Genomic DNA, 12,054 nt, shown 5'->3' on the forward strand with positions numbered 1-12,054 from the left:
CGTCATTATGTCTTTCAACTGATCATTGTGTTTTTTTGCCATTGTGTCTTTCAACTGATCATTGTGTTTTTCGCCATTGTGTCTTTCAACTGATCATTGTGTTTTTTCGCCATTGTGTCTTTCAACTAATCATTGTGTCTTTCTATTTGTTATTGTGTTTTTTCGCCATTGTGTCTTTCAACTGATCATTGTGTTTTTTCGCCATTGCGTCTTTCAACTAATCATTGTGGTTTTTTAAATACTAATAACACCGTTGTGTAATAATATATATATATATATATATATATATAATGAAAAAGATCAACAAATTATCTAATACATAAAACACAATGATGTATACATATTACACAATAACCTGAAACGTAAGACACAATGCTAAATATATATAACACAATGGCCTGAAACGTAAGACACAATGGTAAATACATATAACACAATGACCTGAAACGTAAAACACAATGGAATCTACATATTACACAATGGCTTGAACGTAATACACAATCGACATAATACTATTTTTTCAAATTAAGTGAATATTGAGCATAACGACTAAAACACAAAGATAAGTATAAAGCAAACGTTGAGCACAAAGACACAATGACGTAATCTTTGTTTTAATTTTTATCTTTAATATGAGTATTAATTGAAAAACACAATGACCAAAATATATAACACAATACATAGAAAAACACAATAGACAACCAAATAACACAATATAAAAAACCAATCAATTTTTTTTATTTTTATATAACAATATGATATTCATATTAAAGATAAAAAACGCTCGTTATTATGGTAAAAAAAATTTCTAAAAAAATGTCGTATGAAAAAGTTATAGATGTTTTAAAATGATGAAGGAATTGACATGTGCCTTGCATGTGGGGAGAGAAAGTCATCATAAGTGGGTTATTATTTTCATGTCCTTTTCAATTATTCAATTTTTATTCTTAAATTAATCTCCACCATCCAAATTTAAGATCAATTGATTAAATTCTATTTCACCCTTTTCATTTTTGTTGTCCTTTGTATTTTAACTTTACCCTCATTTTAGAACGTTTATAACTTTTTCGTATGATATTTTTTATAAAAAAATTCATAATAATAACAAGCGTTTTTTTATCTTTAATATGAGTATGATTTTGTTATATAAAATTTAAAACAAAAATCACGTCATTGTGTCTTTTCGCACACCATTGTGTCTTTTTCGTCATTGTGTCTTTCGCACATCATTGTGTCTTTTCGCACACCATTGTGTCTTTTTTCGTCATTGTGTCTTTCGCACATCATTGTGTCTTTTCGCTTATCATTGTGTCTTTTTTCATCATTTTGTCTTTTTTCGTCATTGTGTCTTTTTTCGTCATTGTGTTTTTTCGCACACCATTGTGTATTTTCGCACACCATTGTGTCTTTTCGCTTATCATTGTTTGTTTTTTCGTCATTGTGTCTTTTTGCACACCATTGTATCTTTTCGCACACCATTGTGTCTTTTCGCACACCATTGTGTCTTTTCTCTTATCATTATGTCGTTTTTTGTCATTGTGTCTTTCAACTCATCATTATGTTTTTTTTAAATACTAATAACACCGTTGTGTAATAATAATATGTAAAAACAATGATAAAATAACAACAAATTATCTAATACATAAAACACAATGATTAATACATGTTACGCAATAACTTGAAACGTAAAATACAATGGTGAATACGTATAATACAATTACCTAAAACGTAAGACACAATGGTGAATACGTATAACACAGGGACCTAAAACGTAAGACACAATGGTGAATACGTATAACACAATGACCTAAAACGTAAGGAACAATGGTGAATATATATAACACAATGACTTGAAACGTAAAACACAATGGAAACAAACATATTACACAATGACTTGAACATAATATACAATGAATGCAATACTATTTTTCTCAAATTAAATAAATTTGTCATATGTCAATCCGAATAAAAGACAATGAACATATTACACAATGACTAAAAGTTAATGACGAACAAAACGACACAGTGACGTAATCTTTGTTTTAATTTTTGTCTTTAATATGAGTACCAATTGAAAAATATAATGATCAAAATCTATAATACAATTCATATGAAAACTAAACTAAAAAACACAATGAACAACAAAAAAACACAATTAAAAAAACCTATTAATTTTTTTTATTTTTATATAACAATATGATACTCATATTAAAGATAAAAAAACGCTTATTATTATGGTGCTTTTTTTTTAAAAAAAATAATGTCATATGAAAAAGTTATGGACATTTTAAAATGAAGTAGGAATTGACATGTGCCTTGCATGTGGAGAGAGAAAGTCAACAAACATTTTCATCAATTTTTATTTATTAAATTAATCTCAACTATTTAAATCTAAGATCATTTTGTGGTATGTGTATTTTAACTTTCTCATTTTTGTTGTACGAGTATTTTAACTTTACCGATTGTTAGTTACAAAAAAAAGATCTTTGTGAGTGAGGGAGGCATCAACACACAAGTTCCTTGTTTCCCACTCACATTTAATATTCTCTTTCTTCCTTCCTTCCTATTATTATTATTTTTATTATTAAACACATTAATTACCTGTTCGTTCTTCCTCTTCTGTTTCTGTTTGGCGATGGTCTCCGGCGGAGATTCCAAATCCGACATATCATTCCCGGGCATCTTCGCTAGCAGCGCTTTCGCAGCTTGTTTTGCTGAGGTCAGTTAGTTAGTTAGGTTACTATTCTTACTTGTATTCTATATATTATCTTCACTTTCATTGCTAATTAATTAGCTTGTTTGGCCTTAACATAGATATATAATATTACTTTGAACTGCTTTAGATCTGTACAATTCCATTAGACACTGCAAAGGTCAGGCTTCAGTTGCAAAAGAAGATAGCTGCAGCTGATCATGGACCAAAATACAGGGGAATGCTGGGTACGGTGGCCACTATTGCACGGGAAGAAGGCCTCGCCTCTTTGTGGAAAGGCATTGTACCCGGTTTACATCGCCAATGCTTGTTTGGAGGCTTAAGAATTGGATTATATGAACCTGTACATACCTACATATGCCTTGTTTCTTTTATTATCTTTATCTTCTTCTGCATAACAATATCATTTCTAAATGCCAACACAGATTAAAAACTTGTATGTCGGTGATAACTTTGTCGGAGACGTCCCTTTGACCACTAAGATACTTGCTGGCCTCACAACCGGTCGGTAACAAAATAACATGTCTCTCTCAATCATCAAATATTATTATTCTTATGTTTATTGATGCTTCATTATTATTCCAAAAAAAGGTGCTGTTGCAATATCCATCGCAAATCCTACTGATCTGGTCAAGGTTCGGCTTCAAGCTGAAGGGAAACTTGCACCTGGCGTGCCAAGGCGTTACTCTGGTGCTTTAAATGCTTATTCAACGATAGCCAGACAGGTAATGTACGTATACCACCTTCATTTCATTCCTTGATTTTATTTAAGTTATAAGTTAATTAATTGCATACAGGAAGGGGTTAGAGCTCTATGGACTGGGTTGGGCCCAAATGTTGCCCGTAATGCTATAATAAATGCTGCCGAGTTGGCTAGTTATGATCAAGTGAAGCAGGTTGGTACTTGTGAAAGAAACTACAATTAACTATTGGAATTTCAAGTGTTTTTTAACCGTCTATCACGTTGCAGACGATTCTGAAGATCCCTGGATTCACTGATAATGTCGTCACCCATCTTTTATCGGGTTTAGGTGCAGGATTTGTTGCCGTTTGCGTTGGATCCCCAGTGGATGTGGTACTTATAAATAACATAGTTTTGTTCTTATTCTTATTCTAAATTAAACCAACAATAATGTATTACTATTTTTTGTTAATACATTTAAATAAACAAAACCAAAAAAACGGATGAATGCATACTTACATTTGTGTGTTTTGGCAGGTAAAATCAAGGATGATGGGAGATCCAAGTTACAAAGGCACCATAGATTGTTTTGTGAAGACACTCAAGAATGATGTAAGCTCACCTAACACAAGTTTGTTATGTGGATTTGAGAAGAATCGATCAAATTGTTTACTTAAATCAACGAGTTTTAGTATTGAAAAGAAAGTGATGTTGATTTGGTTGATTTGTCAGGGACCATTTTCTTTCTACAAAGGCTTTATCCCGAATTTTGGAAGGTTGGGTTCTTGGAATGTCATCATGTTTCTGACCTTAGAGCAGGTATGAAATTTACAATTTTTTTCATTTTCAAGCGAAGTTAAGTACTAGTCTGAGTAGCTCTGATATGAAACTTTGCTCTCAATACACATGCTTCTCTTGCGCCTTGTCATTTTAAGCGTCTTTGATAATGTTTTCATATGATTGATTACTTCTAATTGGTTTGTTGGACAGGCGAAGAAGTTTGTTAAAAGCATCGAGTCGGCTTGAACACAATTCATATGTGAAAATTGCTCTTTTGTTGTCATCTTCTGCACTTGAATAAATGTAAACAGGTCATTGAAAATATATATGGGATTTTAAGTTCCTATCCCATGTTCCAAATTTCTGGATATACAAATATTTATTGCTCTCAATAAAAGAAGTTGCAGATTGTTTTATCTTAACAACACTATTTATCTAAATTAGTTTATTTTATTTCTAGTTTACAGTGATTAAAAAATAATGCATCTCCTTATTTTTCTTCTTGAATAGGGGCCATTTCATGAAATAATAACCAATCTTCATACTTTTAAGATAAGCACCATACCATGATTTGGATAATTAGCTTTATAGGTCTTTAATTGGCGTAAGGTGTATGTTATGATTTTGCTTTATTACATCAAAACACATCTCAAACTAAGATAAAACATTGCTTACAATATCATTTGCACACAAGTATTCATCGAAATAAAGTGATTACACGACAGAAAACTAAAAACAGTACTACATGTTTTCAGTTTAAAACAACAATCAGATTTATCTTGACTTCAAGGATAAATGACATCGATTTTACAAAACTTTAAGCCTAGATGCATCCATGATGAGCAGAGCTAAAATTAATTCTCTGCTTTTATATTTACAAGTTATCCAGAGTTGGGCAGGTGCCCATCGAACTTTCTGTTTCTGCACTTGAACTTGGTTTCTTCTTGAAATCTTAACTATTGATGTCAACAAATGATGCTCTTGTCATGGGCCTTCATCCTTGCTTTTCATAATCCTTGAAAGTAACCCATCAACATGATTATTGTACCATATCCTCCATCTCCGTAGGAAAACAAGTGGACCAATAATCATCACAAACCCCACAACAAATCCCAATCCAATACTCACATACAGATCACTTTCATCTTCGTTCGTTTCTGTAGGAAGCTCTGAAGTAGCATTATTCATGTTACTACAGCTCTTGTTCAAAGGCATACCACACAACCCCTGGTTACCTTTGAATGACAAGCGTGTAAATGTTTGAAATTGCGAGCCACGTGGGATGCGTCCCGACAACTCATTGTATGACAGATTTAAGAATGAAAGAAATGAAAGACTTGCAAGCTGTAATGGAATGCTTCCACTTAACTTGTTCACCGAGAGGTCCAGTGATTCAAGATTGATCAGTTTTCCAACTGATATCGGGAGTGGACCGGTCAGCGCATTGTGGGAAAAGTTGACAAGTTTGACCAACTTTAGATCACCAAGTGTTACAGGTATACTCCCATTGAACCTGTTGTTGGAGAAGTCAATGGAAGTGAAGATGTTGAGAATTTTTTCAAGCTTTCTTTCTGTTCCCTTGAGGACGACACTCGCTGAATCTTGATAATAGATTACATCAATAGCCGGATGCTGGAAATAGAGATAGTCGGGCTTTGATTGAGTATTGTTAATGATTCCTTGAAAACTTGTGAACAGAGTTGGAGGTAAAACACCTGAAAATCTATTGGAAGCAATGTCCATGATTTGAAGGCTGTTGGATCCCAGACAAGTAATGTTCCCATGAAATCTGTTGGAGCGTATGACAAAAACATGCAAGCTGGACAGGTTATTCAGCCAGCATGGAAAAGTATCTGTTATAATATTATGACCGAGATCCAAAACCATGAGATTTTTGCAGTTCACCAGAGATTGGGGAAGGGGTCCTTGAAAATGATTCGCACTAAGGTCTAGTGTTTGCAGATCACAGCTTTCTGGAAATGCGTCCACAACATCGCCTGTGAGGTTGTTTCCTCTTAGATTAAGTACTCTAAGAGTCTTTGTATTTCCCGCCAGGCATGAAGGCAGTGTGCCATTGAGGCTGTTACTAGATAAATCAAGAACAGCCAGGCTGCTGGCATTGCATATTGATTGAGGGATGGGCCCCATCAACTTATTGTTGGAGACGGAGAAGAAGAAGGTGGAGGTGAGCGCATTGCCAAAGTCAACAGGGATTGAAGATCCGAATTTGTTGTTGGAGTAATCGAGAACATAAACTTGAGTTGGAGGAATGGGGATGTCTCCTTCCAGATTGTTAAAATGCAGGTCAAGAACGTCAAGTAGAAAAGGAAAAGTGTACGGTTTTTGCAGGCTTGAAAACTTATTATATGACAGATTCAGCTGCCGGAGAAAGCCATTTCCAGTTTCCCAGATCCAGCTGGGTATTTCACCACTTAGTTGGTTGTCTGAAAGATCGAGCATCGACAGTCCTGATAGGTTCTTTAAATCAGGAATCTGCTGCATCTTGCATGAAGCTAATTTGAGCTTGTTGAGTTTAGAGAGTGATGAAAATCTGTTGTTTGCTTCTACGCTGACGGTAAGATTGTTATACGAGAGATCAAGCACCGAGAGCTCCTTCAAGTTTGCAAACATGTGCAGGTTGACCCTGCCTGTGAATTTATTTGTAGAAAGCTCGAGACTCGAAATGGCTGCAAGTTTGAAGATGAATCCAGGTAGTGGCCCTTTAAATTTGTTGCTACTCAAATCTATGGTTCTCAGTTGGTACGAAAAAAAAGAAGCATTTATAGAGTCGTCGTTAGTTTTGCCAGAAAAGGAGTTGTAGGAAAGGTCTAAATGTTCAAGTGACTTTAGTGTTAAAAAAGCGTCTGGAAAACTCCCAGTCAAGGAATTATTAGCCAAATCAAGGTACTCAAGCTTATCAAGGCCTTCCCACTCAAACGAAGGGATTCCGCCGGTTAACTTGTTTTGGTTCAAACCTACCCACACTAGATGATTCTTGGACGACTGAAACGATGGAGTTGAACCCGTTAACTGGTTAAAGGATAGATCTAGAACTTGAAGACGGGTAAGGTTTTGCATCGACTCCGGAATGGGCCCATTGAACTCACAAACCCTAAGCTCTATGCGAGACAGCGCTTTAAGACTACCAATAGAATCCGGTAGTTTCCCTCCAACCCGTGTGCCGCTAAGAATCAGATTCTGAAGCTCAACAGCACCCATGGAATCAGGAAGAGGGCCTTCAAGCACTACGTTCATGGAAAGATCGATCGTGTTTATAGTGGGGACCTGAAAGATCTTATATGGTAGCAGGCCACTAAGATTGCATCCTTGTAGACTCAAAACAGTAATATTCTGGAGGTCTGCAAAGGACTCAGGGATTCCAGACGAAAAGGTGTTTCCATCTAGAATAATAACCGAAAGGTGTTTAAGCTTAGCAAGCGATGAGTCCTCTAAAGACCTGGAAAGATTACAGCTTTTCAAGCTTAAAACCTGCAAATTGGGTAATAAAGAAGATATAACCCCAGACCAATCATGTGTCACAATGTTCACATTGTCTAGATAGAGATGTCTTAATTCTGTAAGGTTCTGAATTAGCATCTTAAGATCTGGATTTTGAAGATAAAGCGTATCTGGACGAGACGAAGAGAGATCAAGGGTAACCAACCTTGTGATCAAGGAGATTTCAATAGGAACCTGACCTTCAAAATAAGTATTGGAAAGATTCAAATAAGTGAGGTGAGTGAGGTTACCGAAACCAGACGGGAATAATAAACCTGCAGAACCAAAGTCGTTGTAAGCTAGGTTCAGTGACTGGAGAAAGTGCAGAGCGAAAAGAGTCGAGGAGTCGTTGAGGGTGGCACTGATACTTTGGCTGCTGAGATCGAGTCCTATAACACGACCGTGCCTGTCGCATGTGATCCCACCCCAGTCACAGCAGTCAAGAGTTGTACTCCACCCTGCAGCAATCGAATGATCATAATAAACGAGGTCGTCTTTGAATGCTAACAACAGAGACTGTTGATGGCTCAGGTATTGATTATTGTTTACAACATGTGGTAGAGTATGTAATTGCAAACCAATTACAAGGATGATCATCCAGGAAATCCTCATCACAAGATGCTTAGTGAATGGACGGTTGTTAACTTCATAATCACATCTCCTGTGTCCTTTTGCTACTTATTTCTTTTTTATATTTGGATGTGTTTGTGTTATTAAATGATATGTGCAATGAAGATGTGTGCACTAGATGAATTAAAAATTATTATTATTATAACGGCCACTCATGTAAAGCATGGACGGTGGGTGAAATCATAATTAAATAATGTTTTAATAATCAAATTGTTGCAATGCAACCCTGTCTCATTTTCAAATTCTATCAACACAACACAAATACCGATTTATTAATTAATCAAACTATTTTTCCAGTTCCATATAAATAAGATACCTGATCAGGCATCATGTCTTCAATTTTAGTCCATGTTTCATAAAATAAAATGTAGATTAATCAATTTGGTGATGTTTTTGGAGTTTCTCATTTCTGATCTAATCCAGGGTTGTTGGATCTTCACACAAAAGTTTGTCTCGAACCCAACACGGGTTTTTCTTTTATTTTTTGGAAGTAAATCCGGTATCCTAACCGAATTACATTTTAGGTATTAAGGTTGGTTTCCGGTTGTTGTTTTGTTTAAGGTTAAACACACACGGCAAGATAATGATCATGATCATGATCATGATCGTTACGACTACCTCAAACTGCGTGATACAACATAAGAATTTTCAAGGAGTTCGGAAATGTAACTCAACAACACCATTTGCCAGTTGCCTCAAACTGTATGTTGTGATATTTAAGCACTCTGCAGGAAGAAATACTAATAATTGACTAATTTTTATTTTTATGCAATATATAGAATGATAATACTCCTACACACTTGTTGATCTATATATATGCATTCAACAGAAATACTTTTGTATTGCTCAAGTCAAAACAACTTTCAATGAATGTAAAGCTTTTACTTGTTCGTACTCAATGTCAAAAATGATCTTCGAATCAAACCAATGATATGATACTACTAGCAGTGGATACCTTGAACTAGAATTAATTAATAAATCTAAAAACTTGAAGCATTGGGACTCTGCTTCCGGTTTTCTTCCATGATTCTTTGGAACTCTATCTCACTTGTAGAGATCAATCGCTTCATACCATCGAAGATAGTCAGCTTAATGCTACAACATAAAACAAAGCGACACATTTTTCAAAAATCATTTTTATTTTTATATGTCTATATTAACTAATTGCATCAGTTTTATTTGGAAGCAGCCAGTAGCTGCTGTTTGGCAAGGTTTTTAAAGCGTTTGGTACAAAACCCCTGTATAATCCAGCTACACCGTCGCGAGCAACAATACCTAGACAATGCAATCCAAATAAACAATATATATACTTACTTAGGTTTTAAAGATGGAACATTTAGTTTGTTGATGAAACGTAAATATATAATGGATATTAATTACCAGGAAAAGCATCTAAAATAGTGTTGTAAGGTGTACCCCTCATTTGCATTTGTCTTCTAATAGTGTCCAACGGGTAGCATGTAAGCGTGGCAATGCTAGCTGCCACGAACGCCGTCACTATTGATGCTTCGGGTTTGTTCCTAAACTTCTCTGGCAAAGACTTCTTTACCCTGATCATCAAATATTAGCTACATATTGGTGAATATAACAAGTTGAAGTTGCAAAATTGGTGCTCACAAATCAAAAACACAAAAGTTGACTGCAACGTAGGGCGCTATTCCAATAAGAGAAGGTCCGAGACCTCTATAGAAGGATCCCAACCCTTCCTCTTTTACCATCTTTACAAATACCTGAAAACATGCATACATTTTTTTAATTAACCAAAGATGCATAATTAAGCCAAATATTATGAATCTTACATCTGACATGGTTTGGTACCCGGGATCAACTGCCAAACGTAATCTAAGGACGTCTAGCGGGTATGTCACCTGAAATAAGCCGGCCTCTAAGGTTAATAAATATGCACATATATAACTCGAGTGGATAGCTAGGTATGGTATTATTAAAAGTAGGTTTGAATGTAGCTTACAAAAGTTGAAGTCATGCCAGCACAAGCACCTGCAGCCAATCGTCCAACGAGGCTAAGTTCGCCATCTGTTCCCCTAAAAAGTTTCTGCACGCATACAATTTTATTTCATCATGTGTAGTGTAGGTATGAGATAGAAGCAGAGCAGAAGAGAACAACATTAATATTGCTTACCTTGTATGTGTCGTATGCAAAGAGTTGTACTGCGCTATAGGGAAGGACTCGGACTACCTGAAACAGTGGTCCACAACAAAAAAAAAAGAGGTTAATGAATAGGGAAATATAACTAGGGAAAATTACATAACTAATCAAGTTTAACTACATTTTTTTCAAAAATAGACACTGAAATTTAGCCTCCAACCCCAATAGACATTCAAATTGAGCCAATCAGGTTTCGCCACGTAACCCAAGACGGCTAAATTTAGCCTTTAAGTCTTAGTCACCTTCTCTTTTTTTAGCCGCCTTCTCCTCTTTTAGCGGCTAAAAAGGAGGCGCCGGCTAAGTAAGCGTCTGTTTTTTAGCCTACAATAAGGCGACTAAGACGCATGACAGTTTTGATTGGTCCGAAGTCACTTTTCATGATTTCAGTGTCCATATTTAGTCGTCTTGGGGTACGTGGCAAATTTTGATTGGCTCAATTTGAATGTATATTGAAGTTAGAAGCTAAATTGTGGTGTCTATTTTTGAAAAAAGTTGGACAAACTTGATTATTTCCGTAATTTTCTCATATAACTAAGAGCCGGTGAGGGTGTGTACCTGAGCAAAGTTACCCTTCCAATAGCCTTTAATGCCTTCTTGCTTCCCTATAGATGCAAAGGCCTGCAATGCAAACATACATGCATGATATATAATATATATAGCAGCAAATGAAATGAAAGAAAAACCTGTATAAAACCAATGGCTTTGTTTGCAGTTTGGTGGCCCACTCGAAGACCATGAGTCTGCATGATGAGTTTAATCAGGTCAAGAGGAGCAGTCACTGTTTTGGCGGCAGCACCAGAGAGAGCACCGGCGGCAAACACTGCAGCGTCTTTGGGGAGCAAAGCAACAATAGCCACCGGATGCTTCAGCAACTGTGTGGCCGTAGGTGTAGGTTCCACCAACTCTATCCGCTTCGAATTCTCCATCAAAGAAACGCTAGCAAACCCACCATGTTCAAATGGGATTACTTTCTTCCAAACTAACCTCAAGGCTTGGGGGGGTTTTGACATTATTATTGAACCAAGAAGAAGAAGAAGAAGAAGATAAGGTTAAACCCACACCCAGTTGAGTTGCAAGGAACCGTTGCTCTTTTTTACTTTTATATATACATATACCGCCAACTCCTATTCATTAATTAATCTTCTCATAATCATTTTATTTCTTTTTTCTTCATTTTGAGATTTTTTATTTACTTTTCTTGTAGAACCACAAGTTTCTTGTGTTTTAAATAATCATACTTAAAGAGGCTTGTTGTCTCACTTTAACCAGGCTATGTTACTAATAACAAATGAGTTTAATAATAATCGCTCTAACGTCCTCTAAACAACTTCTTTACTAACACATTGTTCCCGAGTTTCATTAATAAGACAAAAGAAAAGAAACCAAAATTTTTGTTCTCATTTGTTTCCTATTTTTTCTTTCCTTTCTTTTCTTTCTGTTTATTTTCAAATTGAAAAAAAGAATACGTTTTCTTCTAACTTGCTATTTACTTCTCATTCTTTACCTTCCATGTGTTTTCTTTTCCTAAATTTAATAAAACTCAAGAACACAACTTTATCTCATTTTATTTCTTTCCTTATTAAA

At 35.5% G+C, this 12,054-nt stretch overlaps 3 protein-coding genes across 3 annotated transcripts; 1 reads left to right on the forward strand and 2 right to left on the reverse strand.

Annotated features, from left to right (window-relative positions):
• Positions 1-2,570: 2,570 nt before the first annotated feature.
• On the forward strand, positions 2,571-4,590 carry LOC143600646 (mitochondrial uncoupling protein 1-like). Its single transcript, XM_077078273.1, has 9 exons — positions 2,571-2,719; positions 2,844-3,056; positions 3,139-3,217; positions 3,305-3,438; positions 3,511-3,609; positions 3,684-3,788; positions 3,933-4,007; positions 4,128-4,214; positions 4,386-4,590. The coding sequence occupies exons 1-9, from the start codon at positions 2,636-2,638 to the stop codon at positions 4,419-4,421; spliced, it is 912 nt and encodes a 303-aa protein (XP_076934388.1). The 5' UTR covers positions 2,571-2,635; the 3' UTR covers positions 4,422-4,590.
• A 569-nt stretch (positions 4,591-5,159) lies between these two features.
• LOC143600651 (receptor-like protein 7) lies at positions 5,160-8,304 on the reverse strand. The gene is made up of 3 exons (XM_077078278.1): positions 6,980-8,304; positions 6,233-6,895; positions 5,160-5,590 (listed from the first exon to the last, which is right to left on the reverse strand). The coding sequence occupies exons 1-3, from the start codon at positions 8,283-8,285 to the stop codon at positions 5,160-5,162; spliced, it is 2,400 nt and encodes a 799-aa protein (XP_076934393.1). The 5' UTR covers positions 8,286-8,304.
• A 1,155-nt stretch (positions 8,305-9,459) lies between these two features.
• LOC143600648 (putative envelope ADP,ATP carrier protein, chloroplastic) lies at positions 9,460-11,528 on the reverse strand. The gene is made up of 8 exons (XM_077078275.1): positions 11,154-11,528; positions 11,026-11,088; positions 10,444-10,500; positions 10,273-10,356; positions 10,103-10,171; positions 9,921-10,033; positions 9,684-9,853; positions 9,460-9,578 (listed from the first exon to the last, which is right to left on the reverse strand). Exons 1-8 carry the CDS (start codon positions 11,478-11,480, stop codon positions 9,460-9,462), a joined length of 1,002 nt encoding a protein of 333 aa, XP_076934390.1. The 5' UTR covers positions 11,481-11,528.
• Positions 11,529-12,054: the final 526 nt, after the last annotated feature.

This window comes from Bidens hawaiensis, unplaced genomic scaffold (genome assembly GCF_021521415.1).
Source record: "Bidens hawaiensis isolate Kalapana, Puna unplaced genomic scaffold, B.hawaiensis_p1.1 tig00054660_1, whole genome shotgun sequence".
In the NCBI taxonomy this organism is placed as follows: domain Eukaryota; kingdom Viridiplantae; phylum Streptophyta; class Magnoliopsida; order Asterales; family Asteraceae; genus Bidens; species Bidens hawaiensis.

Excerpts from the sequence above, each read along its gene's own strand:
- LOC143600648 (XM_077078275.1), bottom strand. The coding sequence starts at position 11,480 with ATGTCAAAACCCCCCCAAGCCTTGAGGTTAGTTTGGAAGAAAGTAATC. Across the intron at positions 10,357-10,443 it reads TTGCATACGACACATACAAG|AAACTTTTTAGGGGAACAGA; the intron begins GTAAGCAATATT and ends GTATGCGTGCAG. Across the intron at positions 9,579-9,683 it reads TATTTTAGATGCTTTTCCTG|GTATTGTTGCTCGCGACGGT; the intron begins GTAATTAATATC and ends TGCATTGTCTAG.
- LOC143600646 (XM_077078273.1), top strand. The coding sequence starts at position 2,636 with ATGGTCTCCGGCGGAGATTCCAAATCCGACATATCATTCCCGGGCATC. Across the intron at positions 3,218-3,304 it reads ACTTGCTGGCCTCACAACCG|GTGCTGTTGCAATATCCATC; the intron begins GTCGGTAACAAA and ends TTCCAAAAAAAG. Across the intron at positions 3,789-3,932 it reads TTGGATCCCCAGTGGATGTG|GTAAAATCAAGGATGATGGG; the intron begins GTACTTATAAAT and ends GTGTTTTGGCAG.
- LOC143600651 (XM_077078278.1), bottom strand. The coding sequence starts at position 8,285 with ATGAGGATTTCCTGGATGATCATCCTTGTAATTGGTTTGCAATTACAT. Across the intron at positions 6,896-6,979 it reads TTCCTACAACTCCTTTTCTG|GGCCACTACCTGGATTCATC; the intron begins GCAAAACTAACG and ends ACAAATTTAAAG. Across the intron at positions 5,591-6,232 it reads CAATGGCACACTGCCTTCAT|TTGGAAAACTGATCAATCTT; the intron begins GCCTGGCGGGAA and ends TCCCGATATCAG.